This window comes from Danio aesculapii, chromosome 14 (assembly GCF_903798145.1).
Source record: "Danio aesculapii chromosome 14, fDanAes4.1, whole genome shotgun sequence".
NCBI classification, from domain to species: Eukaryota; Metazoa; Chordata; class Actinopteri; order Cypriniformes; family Danionidae; genus Danio; species Danio aesculapii.
Window position 1 is genome coordinate 12999746 of NC_079448.1, and position 14815 is coordinate 13014560.

The window sequence follows — 14815 nt, forward strand, 5'->3', positions numbered from 1 at the left end:
TCAGCCAGGGAAGGAAAAGTAACTCAAAAGTAACACACTTAGTTACTTTTTTGGGGGAGTAACACAATATTATAATGCATTACTTTCAAAAGTAACTTTCCCCATCGCTGATTATACATACCAGGCCAGTATTTAGCACTTTGTTAGTAAACAGCACCTGTAAGGAAGTGATGCTTATCTGAGGCTTGCTGCTTGTGAGTATGTAGAATGTGTTGTATGTATGATGTGTCTACGGTTTTGGTTTTAATGTAAAGTAAATTTACACTTTGCTAATAAAGCGCTAGTAGACACTTGAGCAACAACAACGCATATTCTGCCATTGTAGTGTGTTTGTTTGTGCTTACCTTTAATCTACACCTCCCTTAATGTACAATGCACACGCATGACATCAACATATTATAGACTAGTTGTTGGATGTTTACACGAACATGACTGTTATGATTATTAGCGATCTCGTGGCTGCAGATCGCTAATGAACTACAAATCTACTGGTTTAGGGACTACAGATTCAGTCATGCAACACACACACACTTACCTGCTCCAAGTCACCATTGATTAGACACCCACAGCTGAAGCTGCATTTGGACTGATTACTGCACTATAAATACAGCACACTAACACACAGTTGTTGCTGAGCATTGTTAAACTACATAGTGAACATAACCACGCGTTTTCCTTGTTTTGCCTTGTCGTGTTAGACCCTCGCTTTGTTTGTTTGTTTATTCCTGTTTGCTGCTTGGATTTTTGACCATCTGCCCGTTTATAGACCACGACTCTGGATTTCCTGTATCTGTTTGCTCCTATGTTGACCATTGCTTGTCTGACCATCCTGCTAATTAATCCTGCGTTTGGCGTCATGTTTTTATGCAACTTTTCCAGAAAAAAAACAATTAAAATTTATAATCCCTCATTCTGATCCTAATCAAATTGGAGGTTGGGGTTTTAAAGTGACTTCCTCTGTAAAAATGAACAGCAATAAGCCAATCATATGGAGCACAGAGACTTCACAACAGCCATCAGGGGATATACACGGCAGTCCTTTTCAAAGTAAAGAAAAGAAAAGTTCTGACAATGTGCTTGTGTATTTAAAAGACAGACAGAGTAAAATGTTATATTTTCCAATGATCTTTTCTAAAATGTTCATTCGTACGCAATACTTTAACACTGCGCAACCTAAATTTCACAACCTGTTCACTTTTAAACAACCCAAGAGAGCCATAGCTGTGATATAATAAAAAACACAAATATGCTGCATATATTAGCACAATCTTTGAGAAAAGATAGAGCAAATACACTGTTGGGTAGCATTAAAGCAGAAAAAAGGCTGTCATTCAATGGTAAAAAATACTGTAAAAATGCTACGGTAAAAATCCGTAACCTGGTTAACAGTATGCTTCCTTAATATATACGGTAAATAACCGTAAATTGACTTTCCCAGAATTCCCTGCATGGCACATCGCTTTTTATAGCTTTTTGTTGACATTACTGTGGATTTTTTTAGTTGTTTCTCCTTCAGTTATGTACATTAGAGGTCTATGTCACATGTAATGTTGATGAACAATGTTTATTTCATGACTTTATTTTTATGCGTGTTACCATACTGGTGTTTAGTAGCTGTGTAAATGACACTGAGCACCTTCTATATACGTATACACTTTTCTACTTGTGGAAAAAGTTGTTTGTGATGAGCTTTGGTTCAATATGTAACTTTCTCATCACCACCTGAATATGGCTGTATTAAGGTGTCTAACTGCGTAACAAAAGATGCATAGATGTTGGTAATTTAACATACAGTCAGATTACATCTATAAATTTATGAAATATGGTAGTTTACTGTAAAAATTATCAATTACTTTTACTGCTTGTACCGTATTTTTAGCAGTAAAATACTGGCAACCACAGCTGCAGGTTTTTTACCGTAAATTTTACGGATTTATTTTTTACAATGTATCCTGTCAAAAAATAAATCCTACAAACTATATGGAACTTTGGTCTACTACTGTATAAAGCTGAGGCTTTATGACAAACTAAAAATGTGCTGTTTATAAGATCAGCAGATCGTCATAAGCACATGTCACCAATCTTGGCATTGATGAATGAACAATATATTAAGTGGTTTTGGTTTGTTTTTACCTTTCTCATCTGTGACAGCAGTCCCTCAAACTCGTGCAGGTCCAGGGTGGGCCCGTTGTATGTGGCGCTGCTATTGGCTGCTCGGCCCAGCCAGTAGATAGTGATCAGAACCTGAATGAACATAGTCAAAATATCCCTCAGTCACTGTCTTAGTGGGTTATCACAACATTCAATACTGTCTATGTGGAATTTAGGCTCTTTGTTGGTGTTTCGGTATAACTCGCTTAAATTTTTTAGCTTGTTACATTTTTTTAAACCCTGCCTGGAAAAGAAGACAGCATACCACAAGACTCCTGTTTAGAAAATTGCACGTGACATAAGTATTCACCTTGTTTTTCACATACATAACCATGGACCACAAAGTCAGTCTTACGTTGCACAGGGATATCCATAACACAAAATCTTAAGAATATTAAGTAAAGATCATCTTCTATGAACATTTTTTGTACATTTCCTACTGCAAATATATCAAAACTTCATTTTTGGAGTAGTAATGTGCTAAATTGAGACCACTTTAAGGGTAATTTTCTCATTATTTCTGGTTTTCAAATAGTTGTATCTCAGCCAAATTTTGTCCTATGCTAACAAACCATGCATCAACAGAAAGCTTATTTATTAAACATGTTAGGTGATGTATAAACCTCAATATAAAGTAACTCTTGTAAATGGTTTTGTGGTCCAGGGTCACTTATTGTAATAGTGAGCATGGTCTTTTTTGTTTCAATTTAAAGACTTTTGCTCTAATCCACTTCCAGTAGTTTCTAAACATACAAACTAACCAAAATTAGAATTTTGATACTGCAAAATGTTTTTTTTTCTTCATTTCATATTTCTCAAATGTTTTGTCTTAATTGTAGACACACTGGTTTACAGCACAGACAATATCACAGTTATAACGTGACATCTTATCAATCTTGTAAATTCCCAACAGCTATTAATCAATCTGAGGTCTCACACACTTTAATTTCACAGTAATATCCCACATGGCATATTCATTTGTTCATTTTATTTCAGCTTAGTCCCTGTTTTATCAGGAGGCACCACAGCAGAATGAACCACCAACTACTCTGGCATTTGTTTTACACAGTGGATACCCTTCCAGCAACAACCCAGCACTATAGTGAAAAACAATAGTGATCATTACAGTGAAATTACTATTTATTAGATGTATATTAAGTAATTTCTCTTTCTATTAATTCTATTAATTTTCTATTAATAACAAAATGTTTAGTAGGCTATCTATATCCAGTTAAATTATTAAAATAATTATTAAGCTAAATTAATAGAATTCTTTAGAATTTTTTATTATTTTTCAAATATTATATAACAAGTCATGTTTAACAGAACAAAACTAATTTCACAGTATTTAGTCATTAATTTTCCTTCGGCTTAAACTCTATTTCAGAGGTTGCCACCGCAAAATGAGCCGCCAACTATTTCAGCATATGTTTTACGCAGCAGATGCCCTTCCAGCCACAACCCAGTGTTGAAAAACACCCATACACACTCATTCACACACATACACTATGGACAATTTAGTTTATTCAAATCACCTATAGCACATGTCTTTGGACTTGTGGGGGGAAACTGGAACACTCGGAGGAAACCCAGGTGAACACGGGGAATTTCACAGTATTTCTCTATAATATTTTTTCTTCTGATGAAAGTCTTCTACTCCCTGCGTTCGCATGGGTTTCCTCCGGGTGCTCCGGTTTCCCCCACAGTCCAAAGACATGTGGTACAGGTGAATTGGGTAAGCTAAATATATATATATATATATATATATATATATATATATATATATATATATATATATATATATATATATATATATATATATATATATATATATATATATATATATATATATATATATATATATATATATATATTATCGATTGGCTACAGAACAAACCACTGTTGTCCAATGACTTGCCTAATTAACCTAATTTGCCTAGTTAACCTTGATAACATAGTTAAGCCTTTGAAATGCACTTTAGACTGAATACTAGCATCTTGCCAAATAACAAAAATATTATGTACTATCATCATGGCAAAGTAAATGATAAGAAAATGTTATTAAAACTATTGTTTAAAAATATGTTCTCTCCATTTAACAGCACATGGGAAATCTTGCTTGTAAGCATCAGATTGATTCAATTGATGTTACTTACATTTTTTAATTTCTTGTTGTTGTCTGGATTTCTGAAAGAGAAAGAGAATAAAAAAGTTTAATGCAACCCCTTAATGATCAAAAATATCTAAACGAAAAGTAGCTGAAACACAAATAAATCAAAAGACCCAACAATGTACTCTAACACCAGGTCATGTCTTCAAAAGCATGCATTATTATTGGGAACCCAGTGTGGAGTGTTTTGACTGGCGTGACTTGACTTACAGGCTGTGGAAATGTGTTAAAAATGTAAACACTGAAGATCTGACCAGCCCAAAAACCACATTAAATGACTGTGCTTCTCTCAAGTTATTTGATCATCTCTAAACATCGACCATTGCTGGCATTTTTACGTTTCTTTTCTCTATCGTAACTTTTAATTTAAAATAAATGATTAAAAATAAAAAACAGCAGGAGAGAAAGAGACAGAGAGTGCTTTCTGCTTTCCTTCATGTCTGTCGAATCACAGGACAGCCTGTTTTTCTAAGTGTTCCTCCTGTAAGATGGGATTAGGTCGACACCACATGACAGATTCCAATATGTATTAGATCATTCTTCTGATAGCACCTTCTGTCTTTCTCTCTGCCTTCAACTGTCATAAAGTGTTTATTGTTTCCTTCAACAAGATGAGTAGCTACATACTTCAGTTCTGCGCTCATTTCATAGATTTGTCTGCGATCCAGTGGAAAGTGTGATAGATGAGATATGAGAGAAAGAGAGAGAGAGAGAGAGGTATGGAAAGAGACAGGCCGGTACAGGTGTGTGCAGACATGCATACAGACACATGCAGATTTTCAGACAATTAAATACATCCCTTGAGGTTATAGTATATATTGAATGTACTGTAGCTGAGGCTAAATAAATGACGAAAAGATCTTCTGTTTGAACTTAAGCACCTTTTCATATCCATTTGAATAAAACTGGTAATATTATAAAAATTGGTTATTACATAACTGTTAATCATTAATTGTATATATTTTTCATTAAACGTTTTAACATGCAAATTGTATAAATCACTAGTATAAATCAACAAACAATAATGATAAGACAGAATAATTAACTGGATATCAGACAATGTCATGAAATATTTAGACAAAATAAAACTTTTTTTATTATTAATTCTTACATTTCTTTCAAATACATCATTATAAACTTTTTTTGAGAACTATTAGTGGGTGCAGTTCAATTAAAATTAACTTATTTGAACTGTATATAATATATACTACATGTTGAATGCAGTTATTAAATATGTTATTAAATATAGTAGGGATGCACAACATTGCATATTTGCTCATTGTCAGAGTTGTTTTGCTTGAGCTAATGGCGATATCTTTTCTGTCTGTGATTTTTTATTTTTTTTTTTTGAGAAGTATTCATTTAAAGGTTAGTTTACAGTGATAGTCCAGTTTTAGATTTTTATTCCCTTTAACTGTCCCACAATCCTAGATTGTATGACCTCAACTGATGCTCCTAGTTATAACTAACATTTTCTTTTTCTTTTTTAAAGTTTTATTACTGTAACAGTAGCCCCTGAATATATTTATCATGGGGAAGGCACTAGGACCCAGCGCGAGGTCGCTTAGGAGCAATAAATAAAAGAATTAACAGAGCAGATAGATACTGGATTAAGCTCTGTATTATTGGTGTCACATTCAATCCTTATCAAACAAGACCAAGCATTTTATGACATAATTTCATATTATTTGTTTATTTTACTTTCTTTTTTCCAGTCTAAGGCTTGAAGCTGCCCAAGTGCATCAGTCGTATTACTGGTCGGGCATTAGGATCTGGGGGCTGTTAGTTGGCAGAAAATGTAGTGCTACAGTACAAGTGACTGTACTGAGGGATATTGTACACTGAGTTATTCTGTACTCACATTTGCAGTTGTAATCCAATGCAGTTACTCTAAATCACAGATAAAAGTTCATATCAGATTGCTACTACAAGTGCACCAGTCAGCACTCACACACACTACATGTGAGTTAGCTACTCCCACTTATTTACCCTGCGGTATATACACAGAATAAAAATCTATTACTTTTGACAAATTATTCCTTTGTAACGATACATGCCATCACACTGGCCAGCCGCCATAAATGAGAAAGATTTAGTCTTATGAACATCTAAAAATTCCAGACAAACATGCAATCTGCCATGTTTGTAGTTTGTTAACATTTTTTACTAGCAGTTGTAGTTCTAATAAAAATCATAATCAAAGTGCAATGTATTGTGGGCAATATTTGCAGTTGGAGAATTTCTCGACCGGCTGTGTAACTTTGGAATACTCATTTAAACATTAACCAAGATTTGGAACACACTAATTCTATTTTTGAATACTATTTAGGATTAATAGTCCAACTAGAGACAGTAATTGTTTATTTTATTTATTTTTTTGCTCCAGACCAAAAAAACTAACAAACAATACTACAGACCCAAACGACACACAAGCTACAGTGCATCCAGAAAGTATTCAAAGCACTTCATTTTTTCATTTTTATATATATATGTATATACATATATATACACATATATATACACATATATATACATACATATATACAGTATTGTCATATTCATAGCCCTATTCAAAACTTTGTCGATCTGACCCAAGCAAAACCACATGCACTAACAAAGAGAGCAGAAGTGAAATTCAATCTGGCTTGTCCACCTAGTCTGACAAAACCAGTCCTGTAAGCAAGACGATCTCTGAGATTTACAGTAGTTTCAGTGTGCAGTCTCAGAAACGCAGTCTCCTCATGCCTGACGACTTATCCCTCACAAGCACACTCCTGAACTCTGAGCAGGACATCCGAGAAGACAGACTGTGTGCTGGACAAACACACCTCTGTTTCATATCAGCACGTTGTGGCTTTGAGAAAAACAACAACACAAAAGCAAAATGGAAGAAGCCTGTATACCCTTGAATCCTGTTAATGAGGTCATGGAGTCTACACGATACTTATCAAAGTGAGGAGGACAAACACAGACTTCTATTGTTTTACATCAAAGTAATTATACAGTGGTCAACTGATATGGACTTTTTGAAAGCCATTGCTGGCATCTTAGAGAGCAAAATGGCTCAATATAGTCAAGTGTATATTACATTTATTAAATTAGAAAAAAAAAAATAACAAAAATGAGAATACTGTAAAATAAACAGATTTTTTCATATCTTCCGGAACTGTGGGAAAATTCAACCATTTAGGATGATGTGCAGATATTATTTCTGAGGTGTTTGGATACAAAGTTCCTAGGACTGCATTATTTTTTGTTTATGAGAGATATTAAGAACACAGAGGTGACCAATATTTGTGTAAGATTGTTCCTCTGGCATGCAAAAAGACTATAACAAGGAACTCAACGTTGAAACGTAAGCAGTGGTTTAAGATAACTGATAATAATAATGAAATTCCTGTAATGGAAAAACATTTATGAGACATATATGTTGAGGATTAAGACGGATATTTTCAGGAAGGTTTGAGAAAAATGGTTGATCTACAGTGTATAGAATATAAAGACATCCTCATTTAAGTGAATGGTAATTAGAAGAGATATAGCAATCTTATGTGTTTGCAAGTTTTTGTGGTGTACATATAGGTAATTATGTATGTGCATATTGTTATATGCATATGTACAGTGCTCAGCATAAATGAATACACCCAATTTTGAAAATGAATATTTTAATCCATTTCTCAGTGAATATGGGTAATATATAGGTGCATTTGAACAAAACAGATATATTTATTAAAATAATTTTTTAGTCACAGAACATCTTTAACAATGGAAACATAATACATTTAAATTCATGCAAATTATTGCAAAAAAAAATTGCAACCTACAACATTTTAATATATATATATATATATATATATATATATATATATATATATATATATATATATATATATATATATATATTTTTTTTTTTTTTTCTATTTTTGATCATGTAATTTAATATTTTTCCCTAACATATAAATTTGGGCTCAGAGATTTATTTATTTATCTCAGAGATATTTATTTATTTATTTATTCGTTTGTTTGTTTAATTTATTATTAGTATTGTTGTTTTTAAAGCATAGAGCTGTGGAACTTGTATAGCATTTATTTAAAAAAATATATTTATTTAACTGAACTAAGCTAACTGAGTGTAAGAAAGCCTTCTTTTATCTGAGAAATATCGCTAAATTATGAAGTATGCTATCCATCTCAGATGCAGAAAAGCTAGTTCATGCTTTTATGACTTCTAGGCTGAATTACTGTAATGCTCTGTTCGCTGGTTGCCCAGCATCCTCTATTAATAAACTTCAGCTAGTACAAAATGCAGCTGCCAGAACGAGTTTCGTATTGATTTTAAAATATAACTTCTTACCTATACAAATAATCTAGCTCCTGTTTATCTAACCAACCTCCTGTCTATATTCCAATCCGCTCTTTAAGATCTCAAAACTCAGGGCTTTTGGTAATACCTAGAATAGCAAAGTCAAGTAAAGGAGGTCGAGCCTTCTCATTTATGGCTCCTAAACTCTGGAATAGCCTTCCTGATAATGTCCGAGGCTCAGACACTCTCGCAGTTCAAAACTAGATTAAATACCTATCTTTTTAGTAAAGCATACACACAATGCATTACATAGCGGTATGATGCATAAATGTGTTCCACGCATCTCGTTTATACACACTATAAACAGCAGCTACGCTAATTATTCTCTTTATTCTCTATTTCCACCTAAGGGATACTCATCCCGAGGCCCCCAGAGATTATGCAGCGCCACTGATGCGATCCAAGAACTGTGAAGAGATGATCCCAAGGTTTCCACAATCCCGAACCAGGCCGTATCCTGAGCAGCTGCTGTGGTGGTCATGGAGGACTATGCGAGAGCATGCATCTGATTCCTGTGACACTCCAGGGACAGATGAGTCTTCACTGACGTCCAGCGTTCTCCAGCCTCCGGCGCCTAGGCTGCAGCTCTGCACAAGACATTTGGCCATATGAGAAATGGTCGTGCCCAACTGAGCCTGGTTTCTCTCAAGGCTTTTTATCCTTCACTTTACCAATTGGTGAAGTATTTTCCTTGCTGGTGTCGCCACTGGATTGCATAGTTCGGGACTTGTAAAGCTGCGCATCGATAGATTTGTTCTTCAGTGTTTGGACTCTCAGCAGTAAATATTACACCACATTGACCTGAACTGAACTGAACTTAAACTCTGAAAACTGACACTGTTTCAATTCACTATAATCTTTTATATGAAGCTACTTTGACACAATCTACATTGTAAAAGCGCTATACAAATAAATATGAATTGAATTGAATTTATTTGCTTATCTGTTGGTGTAATTATCATTATTATTATTATTATTATTATTATTATTATTATTGTTATTATTATTATTATTATTATTATTATTATTATTATTATTATTATTATTATTATTATTATTATTATTATTATTATTATTATTATTATTATTAGGCATAGAGTGGTGGAACATTGATTGGAACATCAATAGCAATTTTTATATATGAATTTATTTTTATTATACATTTTTAAAATAATTTTTTAAGTCATAGAGCTGTGGAAAATGAATAGCATTCTTGATTTGGGTGAACTATTCCTTTAAGTGTCAGATAATGGTGGGAAAAACAGTTTTCGCCATCAAAGTAAGCTTATAACAAGCAGTGCACAAAAGTGACCCATTAACATAAAGCGCATAGCATTCAGAATATCTGTTACTAGTAGAACACAATGAAGAGCATCATTTGGTTTAAATATAGCTCAAACAGACCTCTCGGATTTTTCTGTGAATGAGAATTAAGCAAAACCTCAACATTTACATCAATTCCCACACATAAAACCACACAAGCTGATAACATCAGATGTTATTAAAATACATCTACACTGTAGCATGATCAGACTGTATTTTGAAGCCATCAATCAGTTTTTAATTAACTTGTTTTTACAACAATAACAAAAAAAGGAACAGATACATTTTATTTAATTGCTAATGTATTGAACAATTACACAGAAACGGCGAGCAGAACAACTGAATTTCTTGTAAAAAAAATACTTCCATCATAACTGTTCAATTTACAACTTAAAGCTCCATTGTTTACAGTGCATGAAGAAACACTTTCAAGCTCCACTCTTCAACCATACTGTATTACTGCATTCCGAAATTAAGCCAAAGCCTCACTAAAAAACAGCACTTTTAAGTAAACAAGCACATAGATGTACACAAACACACACATTCACATGATCAGAGTGTAATGAGAGGTTGATCTTACTTGTTGGTGCGTGTGGAGGTGTCCTGTAGATCTCCAGGATCAAACAACTGCGAGCCCTTCAAACCAAACTCCTCACAACCCTTCAGGAAGAGCGCCACATTATCCTGAACACACACAAACACACACACATGCACACGTGAGTGGATCCTGTATGAACGCTGCGCCAACACTAACCACACACACACACACACACACACACACACACACCGTTAAAGAGCAAGAGGGAGGCAAATCGACGCCAGTGGTTTTGGGCACACACTGCCTGCGTCTCTCTCTCACTCTCTCTCTTCTAGTTGAAGGCTCACTCTACCTCAGGTGCAGGAATGTTTCTCTCTCTCTCTCTCTCTCTCTCTCTCTTTCTTTCAGGTGATTTGGGTTCTTTTGTTGAAGTCTGCAACCTGAGCTCTGTTATCCGCTCTGTTCTACTCTCTGGTTCCCAGCTCCTGTGAAAGAGCCCTGAACCCTCCCTTTACTTTCTCTCTTCTACTCTCGCTCTCTCTCTCTCTTCAGCGGACCTGGAAGGGTGGCACAGCTTCCTGGCCCAAGTGATTGTTGTCCCTCTGTTGTTTCGGAAGGACACAACTTTTTATCTCACGCCCATGTGTGTGTGAGAATGAGAGAGATAGAGAGATTGAGAGGGGTTTATTTACAAACAACTTAATTACAGCAATTATTAAAACCAATTTACAGCACTATATTATTGAGATCAATTCGTTTATAAAAACTCCTCATTCACTACAAAATCAACCCAACATCCTTACATTTTAATTAAAATCAACAGTGATTCTTGATTTAACCTAGTTTTTGAAAAAAGAGAGAGAGAATTTGATGTTTACAATTACTTTTATTAACAAACATTCAGCCATTCATTATCCTTCAGTCTACTCCCTGATTTTTCCAGAATGTCCTCACTGCAGTCTGTAAACTTGATGATGTACTGGACCAGGTCCACTATGTAGTGGACTTGGTACCGTTTACTAAGGATGTACTCACACTATGTACAGTTGCCTTGAACCATGTCAAAGAACGCTTGTCCCCCCTTCCCTCTCCCCAGACGGCCTGCACTCACATTGTATCCGAGCCAGAGCACAATTACGTCATCGATGATGCGCTGTTCAGTTTAACAGAAGAGAAGCAATCTCGCTCAGCACACTGGACATTGCTTTAGTTATATCATTTTAGTTGTTTGGGATGCAGTGACATGCAGTCAAATATTTTACAGAACAGGGGTGTGTTTCCGAAAAACCATCGTTAGCCAACTAAGGTCGCAAGTTGCGTTGCTACAAACATAGTTCATTGATTTGGCGTTTCCCAAATCTGTCTTTCCAACAAATATTTGTGAACTTGTACGCTTGAGACTACACCTCTAGAGCTGTAGTTAGAAGCATAGTACCTGGCTGTGTTCTATTCCATGTTACCCCCCAAATTCAAATGAATGCCCTATTCATTTAGAACATTCTAACATTTAAACCTGAAATGATTTTAAAAAAGCATTAAAGTCATCTCTATTAGGTGTAAGCTGCTTTCAGTTTTAGCGATCTTCATGTTTACAATTGCGCTCCCTTCGCAGTGCATTTTGAAAACATTGATGTCATTTTGAACACAGCCATGGCTCATGACGAAAGCTATAGGTGACCTATCATTTAAAAGCAGAATTTGTTACGTCTCCAACGCTTGTGAAAACAAAAACATAGCATACTTTAATGCTTTTAATTTATAGTAGGTTATTTATTAAGTATCTGTACCGTATGTGACATGTGCCTGTGGGTTAGAACATTTCTGCAGTGGTTTAAATGTGTCAAATTGTAAAAGTGTACTTCTAAAAAAAAATAAAAAAATAAATAAATATATAAATAAATAAATAATATCCTACTTAATGATAATAAAAATAACAATAATAATCATCATCATCATCATCATCATCATCATCATCATCATCATCATCATCATCATCATCCTCATCATCATCATCACCATTATCATTAGTAGGATTTTTTTTTCATTTCCTAATAAATAATACATATTAAATTTCATTTCTTAGCCTCATCATTTATTTATTTATTTAATTTTAAATTAAATTCATATATGAGATTAGAATACGTGTTAGCTTTTGTAAGTGATTTTATTTTTTAGAATAGAATATTTAATGTTCTCAATATTATTTGTAAAGGAAACATAGGCTCTATATGTATTGTGTTTACATACATTATAATTAATAAGGAATGTTTTTACCAAAGCTAATATTGGATTTTTAAAAAAATGCATGTGCATGTAAAACAATATAATTTGCGTAAATAAATTATGGGGTTCTTCGCTAAAGTAGTTACTCCACCCTATTTAGAGCATCATTATGGGCGTTTTATGCTATAACTAACTTGGTTCAAACGATGAATCTGTGACAGAGAAACTCCGGGTTTTGGAAAACGCTCATCACTACATCGTTCTTTTCCCAAACGATGTATCATACTATGATAGTTCAGCCGCGAGTTATGTTATGTTTTTGTTTGGGAAACACACCCCAGATCAGCAACTTTTGACGCTTATAAATAATCATAAAAGTCCTCGTGCTGCAGCTATTAGGAAGTTCACTGATGGTGCAGCTGTCGTGCGGTGCGGGGTTTGTGTCTTTAATAGACTATGACAGTTCACATTTATTGAACAGTAAGAATGATGAATAAATCCATAAGAAACAGTCCCTTAAAAGTGACGCTGTGTCTTCAGTTTTGGCCTCAGACGCGATTTGCACTCACACTACAAGCGTACCGCGCCAAAGCCCAATCGAACTGTGCTCTGGCACACCTCTTCCAACCGGGCAAGGACCGGCCTACTGAACTGTGCCTAGCCAGATTCGGAGCACTCACACTTGTCAAATGCACCGGGAAACGTGCCTGGGCATGGTTCGGATAGCATAGTGTGAGTACGCCCTAAGGTAACACCCATACTGTGGTGGTTGGGTTTAAGGGAGGGGGAGGTGTAGGCATTCATGCATTACGGAGTTGACCTAGTCCAGTCCGTCACCAAGCTGCAGGCTGCAGCGAGGACTGTCTCAATTTTTCAGGGGATGCCATAATGGAATGAACCACCAGCTTTTCTGGCATATGATTGTAATATAAAAATATAGGTATTTTTAGGGTAACTTTTTAGGGTAACAACTTCATAAAATATGACGACAGACATTGTAAGCTTAATTCAAAAATATTAATAGAAGCTTTGAATGCATGTGAATATAAAAACAGTCAGAACAATTACTATGTCCATTCTAGTAGTTATAAAACCGCTATATGACTCTGACGGTATGATAATCTTGGATAAAAATATCACGGTTTGACGGTATTGTGATTACTTTTTAAGTGTCTGGGTAAAAAACAAACATTTTTGAAATATTTATAATATTTTGTAACAGTAAACATGTCAGGCTACATAATTCAAATAAATCATTTACTTCTGCTGTCTTCATTATTTTAAAAAACGGCATCTTTGAATATCTTTTCTGCTGGAGATACTGTTGTCATAAAAAATGGTAAAAAAAAAAAATCTTACATATACCATAGGAACGATATAACAGAAAATTTTTATAAAACAGAGGTTTTAGAAACTTGACCTTTCCAAACCTAGGTTTCAGCCCTGGCTTATCACAAAACTCATTAGATAAAATGGTTGCAAAACCAATGGAATCCCTGTATTATTTACCATGAAGGTCTACAATGACATTGCATTGACAATTCATATATTTTCTTCATTGTTATTACTCATCTCCTCGTCTTCAATGTTTTCACTTGAAAAATGGCATTCTGATTTGAACAGAATTCACATAAAGCTTTGTGCAAATTATAAAAAATAAAGAAAGAAAGAAATCCTGAAAACACTGACATACATGACAATGATACAGCATAGAGTTAATGTCTCAGGCACACCCACTCACAGACAAACACAGATCTCTGCACTACTATTACACTCTACTTATTGCCATCCTCAGGGATCTAGGAATCGCCTTGGTCTTCAGAGCCAGACATTTGACTATCAGTATAAAAGCCAAGAAAAGCTTCTCAAATCCATAAACAAATCCAGAGACCAATTCTTCCCTAGAAGTGCTCATTGTAACTGATTCCTACACAAATACAGCACTATGTTTCCAGGTGGATTGATCAAAACTTTCACACTCACTCCTGGAAGGTGTGTAGCAGGTAAACATTTTGCCTTGACACAAAGGATTTTTTTGTGATTTCTC

At 34.7% G+C, this 14815-nt stretch overlaps 1 protein-coding gene across 1 annotated transcript in view; it reads right to left on the reverse strand.

The window, feature by feature from the left end:
- Positions 1-14815, reverse strand: part of limch1b (LIM and calponin homology domains 1b) — a 222106-nt gene that overhangs the window by 107399 nt on the left and 99892 nt on the right. Inside the window, exons 4-6 of the mRNA XM_056472848.1 lie at positions 10588-10691; positions 4308-4338; positions 2134-2244 (exon numbers count right to left, since the gene is read on the reverse strand). Coding sequence (XP_056328823.1) covers positions 2134-2244; positions 4308-4338; positions 10588-10691 — 246 coding nt within the window. The remainder of the gene's footprint in view (positions 1-2133; positions 2245-4307; positions 4339-10587; positions 10692-14815) is intronic.